Below are 23005 nucleotides of genomic sequence, written 5' to 3' on the forward strand. Positions count from 1 at the left end.
TCCCACACATCCTCCTCAAACTCCATTTATGCAGCACCACTCGAAACTCTGAAGCGATGGAGCAGACACTCGGGGCACAGCAAAATGTTGTGTGTATTGAAAAAGTTTTCGAGGCAAATATTAAAACACTGTACATGCTGTATGTTTTTTTTAATTTCTTTTGTCATCAATGTGTGTGTGTATTGTGTGGGATAAAATCAGGCTGCTGGAGGACGCTTACTGTGTTGGTGATGGTAATAGTTTGCCAGAGCCTTGGGGGAGCTGCTCAGCATGCGTCGGTGTGTGCGTGTGTGTGTGTGTGTGCGCGCATGCGCTCATTTGTCAGTGTTTGTGTTCACGTATCAGCAGGAAGGGTAGATTAGGCCCCACAGTGCACGTCTCAAAAGCCAAGTCATCAACCCCTTTTAATCCAGCCCAGCAGGGATTTGTTTCACTTTTTTTTTTTTTGTGTGTTTGTTCTTGAGGAAGAACTCGGTTCGGTTTCTGTCCATGAACAATTCCCCAACCGGACTCCAACAGTAATATAGAACGTTCCGCTCTCGTACACGTGAGGTTGTCTTATTGTTTGTTTTTGTTGTCTAACCCGCGGTCTCCTCTCTGCTCCCTCCCCCTACAGGACGAATGTCATAGGATGAACACTGCTGGCGGGGTGTGTCTGTCTGTGCTGTCCTCCCTCCTGGCCCTGGCCGGGGCTCTGGCCGCCTGGTCTGCCGTCGCTCTCGCCCCCCTCTCTGCCCTGGCGGCGTCCGCCTATGGGGCTGCCCACGGGGTCCCCGAGGTCGCCGGGGTGACGGCGTCCCCCTCGCCCGTCGCCTCGCAGTGCTCCAGCCTCGTGGCCGGGGTGCTCTACGGCTCCTTCTCCCTCAGGGAGCTGTTTCCCTCCAGGGCGGCGGGCTGCTCGTGGTCCCTGGAAAACCCCGACCCCACCAAGTACTCCCTCTACCTCCGCTTCACCCGCCAGCCCGTCGTCTGCCGGACGCACTCCCCCATGCTGCTCTCCCTCGACCACCACCTGGCCAATCAAAGCTGCCCGCTTCACTTGCACACAGCGGCTCCAAAGGGCCGGGAGGTCATTGATCTATGTGGCAGCCAGTCCAACTCCGAGGGGCCGTACTCCTTCCTACAGTTCGATAAGAACTTTGTCCAGATATGTTTGACGAGGCACCCGGCGGAGGGTGCGCCTGGCGTCTCTAAGGAGCTGCTGGAGCTGAGGCTGGTGGAGGTGTTGCTCATCAACAACGAGAACTCCAGCCAGTTCACCTGCGGCGTGCTCTGCCGGTGGTTCGAGGAGTGTCTGCGCAGCGGCCACGGCGGAGACCGGGGGCTTTCGGACGCCGACGGCTGTGCGATGACCCAGACGGGATGTATCTGTCCGAACCACAACATCATGGCGCCACCTTCTCCGTCGCTCCCGGAGACGCCCCGGGGCTCCGGCAACGCTTCGTCGGCGCCCGACGGCTGCTGCGTCACCGAGCAGCGCTCCGCCGACGCCATCGCCATAGCGCCCAGAGATGTTCGACAAGGTAGGATTGTGGTGGTGATGACTCCTCGGACTAAATACACACATTTCTTCACTGTCAATGTAAAAAAATCTTTTCTCCTGGCCTTCTGTAAAAACATTTTTATTGGAATAAATTAAAATATCTAGTCGCTAATCTTAAATAATGATTTACTTGCTCACCCAGCTAGCAGTAAAAGGGCAAGAAAAGTTCCCCTTGTTATTCCAGCTTTTGATACCAGCTGAGGGCGGTCCCATGACTCTGCCTGATAGAGAATTTCTTATTTGAATTTTTATTGTTGTCGTGTAATTAAAAAATGCCGAAGTTCAAAGGAGCCCTTTTAAAAACCTTCCATCAAAAGATTTGTAAATGGCTGCCTCTGATCTATATTTTAGCGATTCCCCATGTGTCCGAGAGGTGTGGCTCCTGGCTCCTCGGGTTTACTGTGCTGCACATGTGCTTGTGTGTGAAACCATCTGTTGACAGCGTGAGGACGAGATGCGATTTGACACCCGTGCGCACAAACGCACGCCCCCACACACACACACACACACACACATACACGGACATTCTTGGTCATTCACACATCAATGGGTTTAACACAAAGGAGACGTTCCCGTCGCACACGTAATACATGGGAGTATGTGTGCGTGTGCGCGTCTCTGCTGGGGCAAAATGCTGCAGGCTGCAGAAGTGTTGCATCCGCACACAGACGGACAAAAGCATCGCGACTAAAGCTCTCTTATATATATATGCGATTTAGTTCATCGCTGCCCGCAGAGTAACCCCCTCGACGTGATTCATTTGGACTACTATAAAAGTCAACGTGTTTACAGTGTGTAGTAAGAAGTAGTTTGCCTTATAAACACGCGCAATTACATAATCATTCTCCTCTGGGTGTAGCACAGGCATGTTTGCACAGCGAAAAGCACTAATTGGCACCCGGTTATTCTTAAGCCTTTTTACAACACGCGGGCACACATACGGGGAGAGCTCTGGGGAGTCTTACCTTGCTGATGGGAAGGTTATCGTCCTCTGGATTCCATCAGCGGGGAGGATTTTATCATCTAAATGACTCAGAGGGATGGCGCGAGGGACAGAGGGAGAGACTCCGCCTGAGAGGACTGACTCCACGTTGGCGCCGAGTGTTCGGGGTGGTGCTCACAAAAAGCCTCGGAGGCGCGTAGGCTTTCCCGTGTCTCGCCTCAAAGACGCCGACGTGGCATGCGTATGCGGTTAGCGGCTGGTCGCCGTCCCTCACCACTCTCATAGGCACGGCTGTACAGGGCCGAGAGCCCTCGATGAGAACCGGGCCGAAGTGTGTGCAAGCCTTCGAGTGCAGGAAGACATTTTTTTCCTCCCAACAATTCCCCCATGTACTAATTACCCTGAAATAGCAGAATAGCTGTCGACCTGACATCACATTGTCAGAGTGAGAGCCAGATTGCCGCCTCCATCCTCTTCCTGTCCTGTTTTCCAGCAACAAAAAGACAAAAACTACCTACAACGCTTAAAAAAAAAAAAAAAAAAGAGCTGTGTCCCACCATTTTTGACTCTAAGATTCTTCTTGCAGGCCTTTATTTTCAATGCAGACACTTTATTCTTCTACTTCCAAGGCAAAGCACACGTGCCTGCGCCAACTCGTTGAGATGCATTTGCCCACAATTTTAGCATGATTAAACTTCTCAGAGTCAGATATAATGCACCACAGAACGTGTCAGTCGACAGCCAGATGCAGAATGTGCTAAGACTTCGGTCTCCGCCGTGACATAAGAGTAATAAATACGGCACGTCAGCTTTACATTTGAAAAAAAAAGGCTCCATCCAAACAATCTTGAAAAGCCAACGCAGCACAGATTTATTTTATTTACCCGGGCAGCATCGCCTCAGCCGGGCGCACGGTAGCTCGCTGTTGTGTCTGTGAATGGACGAATGAGAGGCAAATTCTAAAGAGCTTTGGATGAAAGCACTATATCTTCCTATTGTTATTCTGTCTGGGATTACAATAGTCGGTTATACCGACTGACCTTCACTAAGCGTGTTGTATAATGCCTTCAAAGACAAAAACCTCAGCAGTTCTGGCTGCCCGAAGCAGAGTTTTCTTGTTATTGTCGAGAATACTGCATGTTTATTATGGGTATGACAGGTGCAATCACTGAATTACAGTTTGTGTTGCAATAGCTGACATTATTTCAATTTCTTTTACACGTCTTAATTAAAAACCGTGCCCTTTAGAGAATGGACTGTCACGTTATATTTTCAATCAACACGTACCCTACATTTTCGAGGTTCTGGGTCTGTCCATCAAATCTATAACTACATTACTATATGGCAACAAGCATATTTGGCCCAGAAATATGTAAAACACAGTCAAGCAAATGCTGTCTCGTTACCATATGAATTGGCTTATAAGGGAAAATAAATGACAAAAAAATAAGTTGGCTATTACTTCCCTACTTATTTACTCAGTGAATGTATTTCTACTTTGATTTAGCAAAAATAAGGCATCGCATACACATCAGTTAATGTGTGTTTACAACAATATTAAATGACCTCAAAAGCAAAACTCATTGGACAAGCTGCCGATATCCCTCCATATTGCATACGAGACGATACGTGCATAGATCAATATGAACATGCTGCACATTTATTCACTTGAGTCATAGGGCCATTTTCTTCACATTTTCAAGCTCCCCTGCTCATGATGCAATTCCCAGAAACCACCTACCATCCAGCACAGTCTCAGCGTTAAAGCTCCTGAGACATTATGTGACTGACTGCCAGGTCTACTAGAAAGAAAGAGGGGAAGAAAAAAATCCAGATATTGTTCTGTCAATCAACAGGCGGCCCCCCTTCGACACCCCCATCACAGACACACTTAATAACTGACATCTAATGGGTTAGACAAATACGCCGCTGTGCATCACCTTCTCGTTTTCACTAATTGTCTTCTCCTCACCATGGTAACATTTTGATCGCGTTTCGCTCTGAGCCGCCGGTCCATACCTCCAGAAGCTTTTATGCGCTTGAAAGGCAGCCTTAAGGCATTCATAAACCCTCTCAAAAGGTTTTGGATAGCAGGAGACGGACAATCTGAAAGTCAAGTCACGCTGACCAAAGGTTTATTCTGATGTCCACTTGCAGCGCGACCATTTTTTTTCTTCTCTGTTAGCATTTACTAAAGCCTCACAGAGGTTACATCCCTACAAAGCAGAGACAGAGAACAGTGTGTAACCAAAGCGACAAGCGTATGAATGGTTCACAAGAACTGGGAAATTCTGCACCTCTTACAACAGCTTCAGATGGACAAATACTCACCGCGTGAAATACGTTCCAGAAGGTCACAAAAACATGTAAGGGTGGCTTTTATAGAGCTAATTTACAACTCCAGTTGACACTAGGGCTGAAAAAGGACCAAATATTTGAACTTGATGATCCTTGATCCACCCATCTGTATGTGTGATCCTATTTGTGTTGACACAAGTGTGTCGCTGCGTGTGTGTGTGTGTGTGTGTGTGCGCGCGCTCCATCCACAACACTGCTAGCGCAGCGGTGAACATGTCACCATGATGGATGTTGGATGTTTCAAAGCACTCTTTTTCTCGGGGATTGTGATCCACGGGGCAGAAGGATTTAGAGCTACAGTGAGGACCTCCTTATTGTGTCACCTCGTCACTTCCACTGCTTTACCAGTGGCTTAACTAGTGATGCACTTCAGATTTACCTTTTATGTATGATATGTATCAAGTTGATAAAGGTGATATCTTTATACGTGGCGTTAGCAGTGACACCGTGTTCTCAATCCATCTTTGGTAATGAAGCCATGCCACCGTCTGTCCGCTGCCTCGGCCCGTTATCTTGTACTAGTCACCGCGCTGTCCTCAAAATGAATTAGACGGCTTGGACAAATTAAATTGTGCCTGGAAGTGGAGGCCGTCCTCTGAGTAAAGCTCTACGTTGGTGATGATTATACCGTTTCACTTTGGCTGTATGATTTGCTGCATTACACTGCATGTTCACTACGTAACTAGCGCACAACACAACGGTTTCAAGTATACATTATTTAAATGACCAAAAAACCCATAAGGCTCAATCTTGCCAACTTGAGACAGCGACACTGGCCTTTAACAAATGGACAGACGACCAGGGGGAAAACATTTGAGAACCAAAGCCCAGATTGTGCAAGCCAACACACCACCGTGCAGCCCTGTTATGAAGTACTTTCTAGGATCATTATCCTGGTATCACTGGGGATTCTCATTACCACACAGATTTTGTGGATTCTTTTTTTGCTATGTGAAATCTAGGGAGGTACAGAGACACAGGAGGGGGTCGGAGGGAGGGAGAGAGAGAGAGAGAGAGAGAGAGAGAGAGAGAGAGAGAGAGAGAGAGAGAAAAGGAGAGGACCGGGATTTGGCTGACACTGTTGGGACCATATCTCCCTTGCATTGAGCCAGAGCCAGTGGTCCGTCACTAACAAACACTCTCTGACACACACACACACAAGCAGCTCATCCCTTCCTCATCGCTTCCCTGGTAATTAGAGCAGAGAGACGTGTGTGTTTTCTTGTGTGCGTCTTTAGAGATGTGTTCATTTCCACACCGTGCTGACCTACAGCTCACTCGGGGCTTTCGATAACCCTAAATGCCCCCAACGCACACAACCCATGCACACACAGGGAAACATGCGCCGACCACCACTCTCGGTGACAAAGAATAATTGCATGCGGCGTAGCTGTGATTTTTTTTTTTTTTTTTTCCTGGAATAAATGAAGTAAAACGCCAAGTGTGGATGTGAAGACTATCTGCTCAGGGTGTCTGTTGCCACAGGATTAGTATTCTGTGCTTATAGGCTATCGCTCGCTCTGTCTCCCCGAGAGGACTGAGCCCCTTTATGCTCCAGAAAAGCCCTTACGCACACACACACACACACACACACACACACCTAGACATTCACAGACATACACTCCTTGCCATTTATTTCCTTTCCTTTTTTCTCAGCAGTTACCTGCAGATCAGATTGGTATACAGTACACAGTTTAGAGGAAACACTGCTGAGGCCAACTTCCTGTTGGTGCTGTTACAAATGTCATGAATCTAAATAAAGGAAAAGTTAGTGTCTACCTAAATAGACTTCTTCATAATTTATATCATGGACTCACAACAGCACCTCATTAATACGTTACATATATTAATACGTAATGTAATATTATTAATAATATTTTATTTAATTTAGTTTAAAGCATTGTTGCTTGCCCATAACATTTTATATTATATTTAAGCATATTATTACATATGCAATACATATATAACAAATATTTTATATATATATATATATTAACCATGTGGTTAGGTAAAAATGATTCCTTTATAGACATAGTAACAATTCTCCAGTTATGGTCATATATTATATTGCCCGAATATTCTATTGAAATAAACAGTGGTAAATTATCTACAATCATGACACAGTATTATTATACACGGCACATTTGAGCTAAAAGGCAATTAAAAGTGATTTACATAAAACATCCAGACAAGACAACATTCAGAAGAATAAACCACAAACAGACATTTAAATATGATTTGAACATTTGGAAGCCAAAAGGAATAGAAAATGACATCAAGCTTACTACATTAGAACTTATTAAATGCAATGCCCTTTCTATCTCAGTAAAGCACATCCCCCGAATTGAACTAGAATTCTCAATGTCACAAAATGTCAAAACAAAGGGAAATGAGTGATTAAAGGACATAAGCACATGTGTTCAATGCAGTGCATGTAAGATCAATTACTGACAGCAGGAGAGAAATAAAGGAGCAGTATAGCCGACTCTACGATAGAGCATAGTATCCAAAGCCCCTTATCAGAACCTTCTGGATTTACCTGGGAGACTTAATGGGATAAGGGCCAAAGGTCGTTCTCAGACTTCGGTCCATCACTCCGTGTGGACCTAATGAAAGTTGCATGATGTCCTGAGATGAGATCCGACGAAGACAGAGTAGGTTTGTCAGCAGGATATTTTAGAACCCGGAACGAAAGTCTGGGCCGACTTGCGAGCGACCTCAAATGAAGTGAAGCGAGGGAGACGTGGTAGTAGGCACCAGTGGGCCAAATGAGCTAACCCTCTGGAGAACACCCCTCTCCCCGTGTGGCTACCCGCATTGGGAGGCTCTGTTTATTTTGCATGGGTGCGCGTTGGAGAAAGTGCGTGAGTGCGTATAACCTGCGTGTGAAAGAATGGATGACGAAAAAAAAAGCCTCACAGCTCGATACCGGTCTCGGTAGGCCCATGAAGCACCAGGGTTTTCGTAGAGCAATTGCATGATAATTGCGTACATAGGTGTACACACACACACACACACGGACAAAAACACCCAATAACCCTCTCTGGATCGTTCTCTGGCCCAGTGACTTCGAGTCAAGCTCCAGTGGCTTCATGTCATCGATTAACTGTGGAAAATAGACCGGCATCCCTAGTGCACCTGTGCCCACGGCAACAGACAAACGATACAATCCCTTCAGGCTCGGGTACTTTTTTACGTGCTTTAGTGTGCGGCCGCAAGTTCCGGCTGTGAGATGATTCAAAAATATAATTTGAAATTTCAAACTCCAAGCATGCAAATCTCTTTGACAGGTTTAGAATTTAGTGTGAATGTGGTCGCTGTGGTTATATACAGAAAAAAATCTATGTTTATGCAACATTGCACGCTGATTTTAAAACACAACGTGTTTTATTGCTGTTTCGGCCTTTTGTGTTAACAATTCGTTGACATGCAGTCTTGGAGCAAGGCTTTTGAAAGTGAGTGATGGTTCGTCTGTCTGAAGAGATATATTTCGTTCCATAGCTTTGCTCAATGTTAACTTTGAGGAATCAAATCTGCACAAATCTGAACGTTTTTGTGTGTTACCTTGAGGTCTAATACAACCGGTGAATGCGTCGCATGCCTGCATTTAATAACGCCCTCAGAGTAATGTGCAGTCAACCTACTTCATGTCGTGTGTGATCATGATCAGGAACATTTTGAGCAGAAATTCATTCAGCTTCTCAGCGAGACGGTTTGACCACATCTTTGAAGAACCGTTACCATGACAGCATACGAGCACTGCTGGTCGGAGTTGGAGCCGATAATTACCTGTGAATACTGCAGCTTAATATGCCCCCTGGAATAAATGTTTGCCACCCTCCTTGATCCGTGCGGGGTTTCCCGGGTTTAGCACATAATGCTCCCACATTTGAATCGTGTTGGTCAGGTTGCTGACACAGTCCCTCTTAAGTGAATAACTTATCATGTAAATAGCTGTCGCCCTGGTCTAAAGCGCTGTTTGTGTTAAACACGTCAAAGTGCTCTGAAGTGTTGGGTCGACATGATGCAAAAACAAAAAGAGATCATACAGGTTTAAAGATAGCAAAATATAATATACACGATTTTCTCCAAGCTGCTGCTAAGAGGCAACTCTGCGCGGAAAGTATGACATTGACCCACGCGCGCCAACATCTCGCCACCTGAGCCCACAGCGGTTACTCCGCAGAGCTTCTGTGAGCATGCACATCATAAAAGCATGCGTGCGTCTGCACAGTAGTGTGAACAAGACGATCTAACTTTACCAAAGCCATTGAGAAGATTTACAGCTGCGATATAATTACCTCTCGTCACAGCACGGTGACCGGCTACGCGAGGGACCTGTCACCTCAGAGGTGGAATGCTGCGTAAACGCGCCAGGAGCGGTTGACAACCGGTGGTTATCTAATGCCATTACGAAGGAGCCTATAGGCGCTGCTTCCATCCATATCCAGGGAGTGAGCCCGTGGCATTGTTGCCGAGAGAGACATTTTTAGATAGACGGGGGTGAGCGATACCTACCAGTGGAGGAATACATGACGGATAGCCTGCCATTATTTAAATGCATTTCTTTCACATCACTTCATCAAGACGAGATTAATTTCCACACTGTTGCTGCAATGCATTCGAATTCAATGCACGAGCCTCCGTGTTAATGTACTCCTGTGTTAAAACACAAGGTTGATGCATGACACAGCCGTGCTTGCTTTCTGGCTGTCACCCAAACCTCCTCTTTACCCATGAGATGTCCTTCACCATAATTGTCACGGGGACATGCTTCGCCCTAAAATGTCTCCTCTGGGGAACTCATTTGTGTTCATATGGGTCGAATCTGTTTGCCAGACAACACCTTACATGATAGACAACGCTATTTATCCTGATACAGGAAGGGGAGCTTCCCAGACACACACACACACACCAACATACACAAACAAAGACCCCCGTGCTATTGACCGCCATCAGGTTTTTCACTTATTTTTATTATTTAATCCCCTTTCATGAAGTACAAAGATGTTTGTTGTTAACTGTTTTGGGGTTGACGGGCTTGGCAGTGATGACACCCGATGAAATACTAGATTAGATCATATAGACACACACTCGCTCACGCCGAGTTAAGTCAATTAAGCAAAAATATCTTGCAAGTTAGTGGTTACTGCGATGGAATCTGGCATCACAGTGGAAGCACACAAAGGCCTGGCATATGAAAAGTAACAGACAAACAGTATAATAATGGCCTGTGAGTGACAGTCCCTTATGACCTTACTCAGTCAAAGTTACTTAAAAAAAAATAGGACTGGCTCCTGTCTCTCTCCCTGTGCCTCCCACTCTCTTTGTCAGTGTGCATTAGCATCACCAGCCGGCGTGTGGCAATTAAATATATCCCAGGGCAACGAGGTCCTATTTAGAAATCGTTACGAGACTAGGAAATCTTGCCCTTCGACTTAAGCAAAACACATGGGGAACTGTGAGAGTGCAAGAAAGATAGGACAGAGTGTTCAGAGAGTGTTCAGTGCAGGAAATTGAGGTCCCCGCTTTGATAGGTCTACGTGGCTCAAGGATGTCGGCCCCCCAGCTAAACAACATAAGGAAAATAACAACAGCGCATTTGCAATAGTACCGCGAGAAAAGTATATATTCTAGTCATTTTTTTTTCATTTCAACAGATAGGAAAAACCAGATATCATATGCATGGGGGTCTAATGGGCTATTGGGGAAACACCATGGTCAACTATTCTCTGATTCCTTGTGGAATCCAGATAAACATCTCATGAATAATGGTCGGAACATCTTTGAATAATTATTCCATTATGCTTTTTTTATTTTTTGCAAGTCCACCATTAGTATTTTGTGGTCTTTTCTACATGAGAACACAATCGGCATATCCGATTTGATAATTGGAGGATTTGAGTTAATCTCCCACAATTCTGCTTCCTCATGTTTCAGTGAGCAGATGTGCATGCTAAAATACAAACAGAGCAAACTTGAATCTAATAAAGAGAGGGATGGAATCGAGGGTACAAACAATACATCTATTTTACTCCAACTTTGTCCAGCCACAGACTCCGAATATTCCTAGGGTTTATGGTGCATGTGACCCCATAAATATATAAATAACGGCCATCACACATCGGCTGGCCATGAGGACATGAAGCGAGGTATGTATCCTCTTTGGATTCATCGACACATTGACTCTCATAAGCCTGCCGTCACACTACAGCAGTTACCCACGGCGAATTTACACTCTCTCAGACCCCATTCCAGTCTCATTCCCTTTTCTCTCCCCCCACCATGCTGCAAGTACTTTTACTCCATGCGGCCAATTATGCCTCCAGTGTGGTGAGGTGCAGCTCCACGTTCTTCACCGGGAGCTTCTACATCCGCGCCAGCCTCTCTAATCTGCACCTCTAATTTCTGTTGATTGCAACACACTTGGCACGGAGCCACGGCCCCCTGTCTGCCCTCGCTGTCTGTTGTGCACAGCTGCCTTGAAATTGCATTTTGTTTATATGATAGTAAAATATTCATGGAGAAAAATAGCTGCGGAAAGCTTACCATATAATCCCCCCATAAACTAATATTGAAATCTATCACACACACAAGTGCACACACAAACACCCCCGACGTACCCGGCGGAATGAGAGCTAACACCCTCAAGGGCACAATGGGGACGAATGGCGGCGGGCATTCCGCGTGTGTCCACCCTTGGTGCCAAAAAAAAAAACGTAATGCTCCTGCAAACCCACAGACACGCACGGACGGATCCCCGTGCGCACACGATGCCCAGGTGCACACAAAACACGCGGCTCCCTCCCAGACGGGTGCTGCGGTTTGGTCCGTCCGTATCGATCCACTCTCGTCAGCACGTCCTCAATAACAAGCGCCGTCCCCGACAGCACTGCAGCAAGCCCGTCAAGGGGTTGACACGGAGAAATACGCCAAGAGCGAAGGGAGGAATCTGTACCGGTGTCGAAGGAATCTGGAGCCTGCTGCATGTGATCAACCACCACCTTCGGGGGGGGGGGGGGGGGGTGGATCATGGAGAACACCTTCTCCACGCTGCATTGCAACGAGTCTGAGCATCTCGTTTTGTTTTTAGACTTTTTTTTTTTTCCTGCTTTTCCTTTCTCCTCTGCAAGGTCCACTTGAAGATTATAAGCGAGGCAAGGGCACGGCGGCTGGAAAGCGAAAGCGCATGCCCGGGTGATAATGATGAAGTATCTAGCCGCCAGGCTAACGAGAGCCCAGATCTGCCCCGAGCCTGCCTGCTATGCAAATTTCCCTCGGACCAGCAATGAATCAAAGGCGTAGCAAACCAATGTTTCTCTTCGCAGCACTTTAGCAAAGCCATCATTCACAAAGGACGCGGCAAAGGCAGGCACACTTTGGGTGCGTGCACGCTCGGGAAAGACGGCACGCCAGCCTCGGAGCCTCTGCAACAGCCGTAGAATGGCGGGAACCCCCCCCCCCCTTTTTTTTTTTTCAACACAAAGGAAATATGCTGAAAACATTAGCTTGTGCTCGATTTCGATTTCAGGCACACGGGTTTGTCTGCATGTGTGCCACTTCAGAGCAGGATGGCCTCGAACATTGGGTTGACAATAACAAGGCTCCGGAGACAAATTCCTCAAAGTTAATGTTCTTGGCGGAGAAACACAGCGAAAGATATTTTCTCTCTTTCTGGCGCTGCTGATCTCACAGCGCGCCTTCGATCCCGCGGCATCCAGCGGAGGTTTAATGGTCGACAAATAGGTTGGTTATTTGTCATTTCTCACCAAGGTTGATAGATTGATAGATGGAGGCATTCGTGCCGCCAAAGATAAACCCAAATACCCAAGGATTTTCGAGTAATTATTTTAGTCATTCTCTCTTTTTCATATTTAGCCTTTTTCTTTCTGTCCTCTCATGTTCTTGGTGCCCTGCCCGGCCTGTAGGTTTGCCTCTCGGGTATTAAACTTGTGGGAAGTAATGATATGACAGTAATTTGCTGGATTGTAAGGTTAGACGGGCTGACCTTGCTTTTTAAAAGGTGCCACGAGGGCCAAATGGCAGACCGAGAGCACCAGAGTGAACTTTCTAACACAGTGAAGTTGAATTTATTTAAAAAAAAAGAAAATACACATGCATGAATGTGCAAAGGCACACATCAGATCTGTTTTTTTTTTATTTTTATGAATTCGAAGAAAATAGGCAGCTACACAAATGTACTCGCATGTCATACAAGCGCACACACAAACAGTGACAGGCTTTTAAGCCTTTGTCAGATTAATAGCCACTTTCTCGAGGTAGTCGATAAATGCTTCGGGGAGTTCCCTAAAGGCTGCAGGATAGCTCCCTGTGTGCGTGCGTGTGTATGTGTGTGTGTGTGTGTGTGTGTGTGTGTGTGTGTGTGTGTGTGTGTGTGTGTGTGTGTGCGTGCGTGTGTGAGCATCTAACAGGTCTCACGGGTCAACCTATCACCAGAAAGATGGCTAAGCAGTTGGTTGGTCAGCGGGAAATCAATGTAAGGTGATGAGGCTACTGTGTTTCGTATGTGTGTGTGTGTGTGTGTTTGCTTGTCTGTAACTTTTTGTTCTTCTCTGTCTTTCTGCGTAACTTTTATTTAGATTAAGTAAAAAAAGGTAGAGAAAAACCGACAGTTACAGAAAAACAGTTAATCAATGCCGTTGAACATTTAAAGTTCAAATGAAAAATGTCCAAAACATCCCAAAAAAAGAGCTCCTTGCCGCACGCGTTGCAGCCGCTTATACTAACATAATGTAGATGCTCGTTAGTAACGAAAACTTGTTTCCAGATGGCAGAATGTGGAAGTGGGAGGAAAGTTTCGGAGTGAAGGACTATCCCACAGGACGTAGGTCCATTCCTCGGGCTGCTCGGGGTGGTGGCTTTCAAAGCCCGGGGCGGAGTCCTGATGGAGTGAGTGTGGGCCGGGAAAACACTGCAAACCGCTCCGCACCAACAAACCCGACCTCCCATCCCCTGCTCCGGGGACGCTTGGATCTCTCGCTCGCTTCTCTGCTAGTGAACCCTGGCTGCTTAAACAAGCCCCAGCGGTACTCATTACCCTTTCCCCTGGCACACACTCACGGACACACACACACACACACACACACACATGCAGGCGCACACGCTGGCGAATGTGCAGCCGCGCTCGTGGAGGGAAAAGAAGCCCTTGCGCGCACGCAGCTGTTGGCTTTGATGAAGAACAACAGAGCTGGACGTCGTGGTAGTTTGCCGTGGCAGCTGCCCCCGTCCCTTGTCAACCACTTCGCGGAGGGGGTCGTTACCATGGTAATGATGCTTGGCCTGCCAAAGGGTCGCCACACCGACACTCCGGGAAAAAACAAAAGCTTTTTGAAGTCGATCCCATCGCATTCTCATTGATGAAAGAGCAGAACCTCAAGTGTCCTTAGTCAGCCATGTTAATGACACATGATGGTTTCAGACCGTCCTCGCGTGCTTTTATTCAATGAGAGCGTCATTACAGTCGATAACGCTAGTTCGAGTACATAAGTACAGCTGTTTTTAGCTCTGTGCATCCTCCACCTCCCTCCGTGGCCTCAGTTCAGGATGCACTCCACCAACTCTTCCTTTCCCCATTCTTCTTCACGTTCATCTTCCTGTGCACCTATTGGTCCTCACATACTACGTACACACACACACAGACACACATCTCCTGTAGGCGAGAGGCAGGGCACGGAATGTGATGCGGTGGTCCTTGAATGTTTGTGGATGTGGCAACCCGAGAAAAAAAAATGTAAAAAATGTTCTTTTTAAGTTTGAAAAAATGTTGCCTTCAATTCTCTATTTGCTCGAAACAGCCCCCGCTTCCAGGAGGGCGACAAAAATAACAGCATTGTTTCAAGATTGTCGAAGGCTCGGGGATGTTTCATTCCCCCTACGATTCAACATTCCTGAAGGGAATCTGTAGCCGTCCCCACAGAAGGAAGAAACTTTTCTTCCTTGTGGCGAAGGGAGCGCGGCGTTCTCTGCCGCTCCGTGACGTGCGATCCCTCCAAGGCGCCATGGCCGCGAATGACCTTCCCTTGGCAGAGACTCTTGCACAAAAGGCTCCCTGCTCGTAACCTGCTCCCTATCAGAAGGGAGTTCTTGCTCTCTCGGGTGTCAACCAGAAAGCTATCGTGTGGCAAAGTTAATCAATGTGACTATTGGCTAGAAGTAATCAAGTGATTAATCAGCGCGACATTCGGCTGACGCAGGAAATTCCGACAAAACACGGAGAGGGAAATCATAGAGAGAAAACAAAGTGGCAGGGACGCACATGAATGCCAATGAACAAGAAATAAACTCGACACAAAGGCAATTGCGGATGCCGGCTTGTGAAGAAAAAAAAAAAAAAAAAAAGATTACCAGGGCTACAATCCACACGCAAAAAGACAAAACGAAATGCACACAGTACATAGAAAGCAGGGAACTATGAGCTCTAATCAATATAATAACCCAGCAGAGGTATGTAACCTGCTCCTCAGGCCAACATGAGGATCACACTGTAAGAAGGTGCCGTGAGGGCGCGTCGTATGTCGCTCCTCAGCGGTGAGTCAAAGGTGGACGTTGAAGCGGGGAAAGGAAAGGCCACAGAGTCGAGGCCACGTGAGAAGAGACAAAAAGGCTTCTATTCTCGAGCTTGTTTCAAATATTCCCTTGAGAAGAAGCAATGTGTTGATGGGAAGTTAAATGGCTTTCCAACTCCCCCCAGGTTATTCTTGTAGCATTAAGAACACATTTGAATACATACATTAATGATCTTTCTGGTGTAATGAATTCACTAGTTTGACATGAAAATACTGCAGTATATTATGGGCATGCATCTCTTTTTGTTGAATTGGGTGAAAGCAGCATCTAATGTCCTGATCTCATTGTTTTGACACAAAGCTCCATCAGTGTAATCTGTAACACGGACTCATGCTGTGCCCCACTCTACTTTGAAGCGGAGTATTATGTCAGAGTTGTTTTGCTTTATAGTTTTAATTTCTTTTTTTTCTTCCATTAAATTCCCACTCTCTTGTATTACAGAAAAAGGCACAGAAAGTTCTCTACAAACTCATTTTTGTGGAAACTTGGTTTCGGGCGTTAAACAACCTGCAGTGTTCCTTGATTCGTTTGATTGAAGAAGAATCTACCTGTTCACTGCGATATTATTCAGAGTGGTATCCATTTCAATCTGGACGTATTGGAAACTACTTTCAAGGCATGCTTTCACTTGCAATGTCTGCCAAACCTGTATAATGTATAGACTCATGGGAATACGGTCAACTGTTCCAAGTTGTGTAAGTGGGACACAGCGAGGCAAGTGGAGGCAGAGATGAAGGAGGAGGTGAGTACCGGGCAGAGGAAGTGATGATTGGAGTCTCTGGAATTTTCTCTTTTATTCCCGGATATGACTGCTGAGGAGTTGGCAGGAGAAGAAGAGTGATAGACGTGTGATAGAGTACAGAAGACAAGGAGCGGGTCAAAAGGGGATGATTCATGAAAGTGCGAAAGAAAGGTACTCGGTGTGTAGCAAGCAGGTGCAAGAAAGACTGATGGTGACAGAGGGATGCTGTGATGACGGTGGCACATTTATGCCTAAAGGGGACAGGAGTGTGATGGCTGAAGGTTGGTTCTTCTTTTTTAAGAGCATGGGGGGTAAAGGGAGAGTGGAAATGGCAGACTTGTTCACCTGGAACTGAAGATTCCATTCATTTCTATATAATGAAAAATATGTAGTAGCATATTGTTCGTAATGTCAGAACTGATATTATGAACATATATTATAGGCCCTTTTGGATATTCCACTAGTGCCTGTTCCAAGCAATTCAACTGCCATCCCAATACAGTAGTTGCATCTCACACCCAAATTGCCGCATCAGTGAAATAGGCCCATTTGCTAGTTCACAAGAAAACCAGATCTTTTGGGAAGATAGGCAACATGGCTTGGTGCCCAAATTGAAAAGGTATGAAGTTCATCTGGTCTTTTGAGAAGAAACATTTTAGTATTGTTACTATTCGTTACTTTGTCCATCCCAAAATAATTAGCAAAAAGCCCCAAAAGTTCTTTGAAATGATTAATACTACTCACTGTGTAATTCTACTTCACAGAAAAATGTTACGTTGCAGATTCCAATTGGATTCACAGTATTTGACTGTTAACATTATTATTCAATAAACCATCCAGCATTAGGGCTACGTCTTTAATCGACATTAATTAAATGTAGCTACATTGTGCTGATAATGTCTCTCTTTTGTTTTTAAACATTCGAATACAGAAATTTTTACACTATCAGTATTTTCAAAGTTAAGATTTCCTGTAGCCCCCAAAAACAGACTCTGCAAAATACACGCAAGTCAGGGTTGCGGTCTGATCCTCAGTGAAGTACAGTTCCAAAAAAGCGCGTGAGTCGTTTGCTTTGACGTGACCTTGGATTCAGTAAGTGAAGGCGTTTTCTTTGCAATTCCGTTAAAGTTGGCTCGATTTGAGTTGGAGGGGCTGAGTGGTGCCATTCCTGTAGCTTTATCTGCCTGTGCTCGTCGACTCCAGGGAAATTAAGAAAAGTCTGGATGTAGCATAAGCAAGCTAAATCCAGCAACCGGCACCCAGGTGCCGAGGATCACATGCTGGCACTGCAGAGCCCAGGAGCTCTGCCCCGGCTGCTCGGTGACCAAGTTGTCGAACAAGTTGCTTGTCCAAAATGCATCAAAATGTGAAGAAGAAAAAAAAAGCAATACGCCCGCTTTGGTTTGTTCTGGCAGCTCCTGCGTCTCGAAGTCTTGCTATACTTTTACATTTTGCCAGCGGGCACTTATTTTGCCTTTTTCTCTTGGCAGATAGAACACATGTGAGAAGAAGCAGAGTTCTGTGAGTTTGTGTACTTGAAGCAGTTGCTCAATAGCCAAAGAGCCACCTATTGCTGCAGGGCGAAAATTGATTTGAGTTTATATTATTTAGGGACTGAGCAGTAGTGATGTTGAGATGCAGCATTGAGGCTTTAATTGCTTTGGTGTTGAAAGCTTTGAATTGAATAATTCAATCAATGAGTTGTGTGATGCCTGTACACAAGTCAGGAATTCATTAATAGGGTTTCTGTCTTTTATTACCATTGTGGAGTTAAAAGCCATTGTGAGAACAAATTAGCGAGAGGCTTGTGTTACTTGAAAAACCTTTTATTTATTTGTATCCACTGCATTTAGTCTCGTGTTTTGATCCATTTCCCCTATCGGTCACGTGGCTGATTGCTTGCACACTGTCACCGATACCGATCCCCTTCTCACATGCTCTGCTCGACCCAACAGAAGTCGTATTTTGATGATTCACAACAAGATAATTTACCTTTAACATGGTGGTATGAAAAATGGATGTAGGGGAAATTCCCACAGCAGCCCGGTAGCTTGTACTGGTACCCGGGAAAAAATGTGCAACCCATCCTGACTCCCCATAGCTGGAATGAACTCTTTAGCATTGAGCTCCCTTCATGCTGCACGACTGCACTGCTTTGTCGATTAGTCGGGTGACCCGATAACTCCCAGCTATTTATCCAGGCACTCGTTCTGCGCCACACCTCTTCTCTCCTTGGATTAAATTGGCTGGAACTTTTTTAGCTGGGCAGGAGAAAATAAGAACGAGTCCCGAGGCCTCGTATCCACACGTAATGAGGACCTGGCAGTCCTTGAGCCCCGTAAAGGGAAGGATTGCTCCCATTGAGGGCCATATACACAGGAGTGTGTGTGTGTGTGTGTGTGTGTGTTCGCTGCGTGTAGTTTACTGTACACCAAGGAGGAGTAAAAAAATATTTTGCATTAGGTATTCATATAGAGAGACAGGTTAAGGCAATACTGTCCTGTAATGTCCTGCAGGACACATAGAGAATGAAAGGGGACAGTGTCCTGCAGGACATAGATAGAAGGAAATAGGGAGTATGGGTTGTCTGCCATACAGGATCTTTGCTGTTCACGGTTCTTTCGTGTGTCGGACATATTTGGCATTTGCATAGACAAACCGGACCAAACTGTTAAGAGCAATTGGTTTGAACGGAACATCTTTTAGTATTAGACAGTTTCCAAAACCCTATGATGCAAACACATTTTGGAAAGTATCGAACATACCCTTTAATCTGATTGTTTGCAGTATCTATCAAATAATCCCTCTCTCCTGTTTATCTCTGTGTCATCTCCGACTGGTCATGTTGTCACGGTTATCACTACGTTTGGAGCCCTTCTTTTTTTTCCCCACCTGAAAAGCTTATTTGAGCCCAAAAGTTCTGAATGCAGTTCTACAGAATGTAATCCCCTGCAGGGAGAGCGATGTTGGGAAAATGCTCTTTCAGTCACACCAGGGGGTTACATTTGTTAATGCTTGATATTAATCTTCTCTGCGAAAGAAGAGAGAGTTATTGAGAATGAGGACCTATGCGATTAATGCTTAGCCTTACAGTATAACTTTGACCTTACCCGGCATGCACACTACAGCTTGTAATGCACAAAAAGGCCAAAAGTGCACTCCATGCAAGAAAACAGTTTTGGTATGGAACTTAAGCAAGGTAGACTGTTTTGATGTTACAAATATATTTAGGCCTAGTTTCTTTATGAAAGGAGCTTAACTAACAAAGACTACATGCCTGATCACTCTTCTCAAAACACATCTCTCCTTAAGGAAGAAAAACGGGTTTGTATGCCAGTGAAGAGTTTGAGTGCATGTCCCTGTGGAATCCACAACCCTAAAGATTGCCTCTGTCCTGCAGCACTTAGCCTTCCCTCTGATAAGATATAGTTGCAAGTTGAGGTAAGTGGTGTATGAGTGTTTGTATATAAACTGAGCACAGAGGTTGAGGGAGAGAGTCAGTCCCTGAGTATCATTTCATTTGTCACTTATACAGAGTGGAGAACCAAGGTCGGACTCTTCTCTTGCCACTCTCTAGGTTGCTTTGCCCTGCGAGCTTGGTGCCTCTGTAAAGGAACATTTGAAAGGAAGAACAAAATCTATTTTAATTTAATTAACAAAAAAAATAACAAAAGAAATTAAATTTAAAAAAGAAATAAGCAACACACAAGCAGAAAGAATACATAAAAGGAGCAAAAGCACAGTAGCTGCCCTTTAACACGGTTCAAACCAACCGTACATCTGTAGTGTAGACACTGATTTATAACACACCTCACTCCGACCCTCTGCAAGAACACCCACCCATATCCCTTCTGATTCTCTCCGATACAGCGTCGGCATGACATTGTTTCTATGGCAACCGCATCCTACCGCAGAGGCCAATGTGAGCATTAATCTGTGAGGCTGTGTCATGATCACGCAGTACACATCAGTATTGTCATGTGAAAAGTCTCACAGTGTGTCACGGTTACTGATACCGGAGTACGGGAGAACCCAAATGCACGACTCGTACACGATGGACAAGACAGGAGGGTTTTAATCAAGGTTCAGGCAGGGTCAAAACCGGGAGATCCGTCAGGAGGCAAACAAGTCCAGAGGGGCAGGCAGGTAATCCGTAGACGAGGACAGGCAGGGTCAGAATCAGGAGGGCACACAGACAGGCAGACAAATCCAAAACGGGGCAGGCAGGTAAATCGGGGTCGAGGAACAGACGAGGTCGGAATCGAGAAAAACAGGATGGCTTCGGGAAACGCTGGAAAACTTGGTAGAACACACAAGACAATCTGGCAGTGAGCAACAGAACGTGACTGGCTTAAATAGTGAGTGACTGACGAGGGAAGGCACCACAGGTGAGGGTGAGGAGAACCAGGTGCAGGAAATCAGGTGACGAGGTGGGAGGATCTGAAATGACAGGAGAGTTAGTGAACATGCAGTGGAGATGAATAGACTATGATGTGAACACCCAGTGAAGATGAAAAATAAACTATGATGTGGACGTATGTGTGACAGAACTCCCCCCTCTAGGGACGGCTCTCGACGTCCCCCTGGGCTGGTCCGGGTGTGCTCTGTGGAAGTCCCTGATCAGGGAAGGGTCTAGTATGTGGCGTGACGGGACCCACAAGCGCTCCTCTGGGCCGTATCCCTCCCAATCCACCAGATACTGCAGCCCCCTACCCCGTCGATGAGACTTGAGTAGGCACCGGACCGTGTAAGTTGGGCCCCCGTCAATGAGCTGGGGGGGCGGAGGGGGTCTGGAGGAGGGTTGAAGTGGACTCTCCAGGACAGGTTTTAGCCTGGAGACATGAAAGGTGGGGTGGACCTTCATGGCCCGCGGCAACTGGAGTCTGACTGCTGCAGGGTTGACGACCCTGGAGACTGGAAAGGGACCCACAAATCGAGCCGCCAACTTCTTGGACTCCACTCTGAGTGGAAGGTCCCGGGCGGACAACCAGACACGTTGTCCCGGGACGTAGCAGGGTGCCGGGGTGCGACGTCTATTAGCCGACCGTTGATACCGGTCCGAGGTACGCAGGAGCGTGGAGCGGGCTTGCTTCCAGGTGCGCCGACACCGCTGAATGAACGCCTGGACAGAAGGGACGCTTGCCTCCAGTTCCTGCTCCGGAAACAGCGGAGGTTGGTATCCTCTTGAACATTGGAAAGGTGAGAGCCCGGTAGCCGAACTGGGGAGTGTGTTGTGGGCATACTCGACCCATAGGAGTTGCTGGGACCAAGAGCGGGGGTTGCGGGAAGAGATGCAGCGTAGAGAAGTCTCCATCTCCTGGTTCATCCGCTCTGCCTGACCGTTGGACTGTGGGTGAAATCCAGACGATAAGCTGACTGTGGCCCCCAGTAGCCTGCAAAACTCAGACCAAAAATGAGAAGTGAATTGTGGCCCCCGATCGGAGACAACATCGACGGGCAGACCATGCAGGCGGAACACCTTCTGTAATAGCAATTCTGCTGTCTCTTTAGCAGAAGGCAGCTTAGGTAGAGGGATGAGTTGAGCAGACTTGGAGAAGCGATCAATTACCGTTAGAATAACTGTGTTACCGTCAGATGGGGGTAGGCCGGTTACAAAATCCAATGTGGGACCAGGGACGATGAGGGATGGGCAGGGGGTGAAGAAGGCCGGATGGAGCCTTGTGAGAGGGCTTATGCTGAGCGCAGATAATGCAGGCACTGACGAATTCTCTAGCGTCCTTCTCCATGGTGGGCCACCAAAACCGTTGTTTCAGCAGAGCTAGCGTGCGGATCACTCCCGGGTGACAAGCCAGGCGGGAAGAGTGACCCCACTGCAGGACCTTTGAGCGCAGATTCGCTGGGACAAACAGAAGGTTATCGGGGCAGGCACTCGGTGCCGGTTGCGCTGTATGAGACTGTTTTACTTCCTCTTCCACCTCCCAGGCCACTGCCCCAACAACACATTCAGGGGGGAGAATGTTCTCCGGACTCTGAACGCAGCTCCTGGACTGGTACTGACGGGACAGGGCATCAGGTTTGGCATTCTTCGTGCCCGGCCGGTAAGTTAGAGTAAACTCGAAACGGTTAAAAAATAGAGCCCACCTTGCCTGTCTGGAGTTCAACCGCTTGGCAGAGCGAATGTACTCTAAGTTTTTGTGGTCAGTCCATACCATAAACGGCTGGTCAGCTCCCTCCAGCCAGTGTCTCCACTCCTCCAGTGCAAGCTTTACCGCCAATAACTCCCGATCCCCGATGTCATAGTTCCTCTCCGTGGCAGACAGTTTCCGGGAGAAGAAGGCGCATGGATGAACCTTCTGATCTGTAGACGACCGCTGCGAGAGAACTGCTCCTACACCGGTGTCCGACGCATCCACCTCCACCACAAACTGGCGAGCAGGGTCTGGGAAAACAAGGATAGGGGCAGAGGTAAAACGTGTTTTCAATTCCCCGAATGCCCTGGCCGCTACCGAGGTCCACTGAAAGGGCACTTGTGGGGAGGTTAGAGCGGTGAGAGGAGCAGCCACAGCACTGTAGTTCCGAATGAACCGCCGATAGAAATTGGCGAAGCCCAAAAAACGCTGCAGTTCTTTGCGGGTGGAGGGTTGGGGCCAGTCTGCCACCGCCCTGGTCTTCGCAGGGTCCATCTGAATATTGCCGGCTTTGATGACGAAGCCCAGAAAAGATACTTCCGAGGTGTGGAAACTGCATTTCTCTGCCTTAACGAAGAGGTGATTCTCAAGGAGTCTCTTGAGGACTTGCCGTACATGTATCACATGCTCCTGTGTAGACTTGGAAAAAATCAAAATATCGTCCAGATAGACAAAATAGACAA

The 23005-nt window shown here is 46.8% G+C and overlaps 1 protein-coding gene across 4 annotated transcripts in view; it reads left to right on the forward strand.

The window, feature by feature from the left end:
• Window positions 1–23005, forward strand: part of adgrb2 (adhesion G protein-coupled receptor B2) — a 161668-nt gene that overhangs the window by 46613 nt on the left and 92050 nt on the right. For all 4 annotated transcript variants that reach the window (XM_037474375.2, XM_037474377.2, XM_037474378.2 and 1 more), the window contains exon 2: window positions 617–1523. In XM_037474375.2, the coding sequence (XP_037330272.2) occupies window positions 632–1523 (892 nt within the window). In that variant the 5' untranslated portion in view covers window positions 617–631. The remainder of the gene's footprint in view (window positions 1–616; window positions 1524–23005) is intronic.

Source organism: Pungitius pungitius, chromosome 17 (assembly GCF_949316345.1).
Source record: "Pungitius pungitius chromosome 17, fPunPun2.1, whole genome shotgun sequence".
NCBI lineage: Eukaryota > Metazoa > Chordata > Actinopteri > Perciformes > Gasterosteidae > Pungitius > Pungitius pungitius.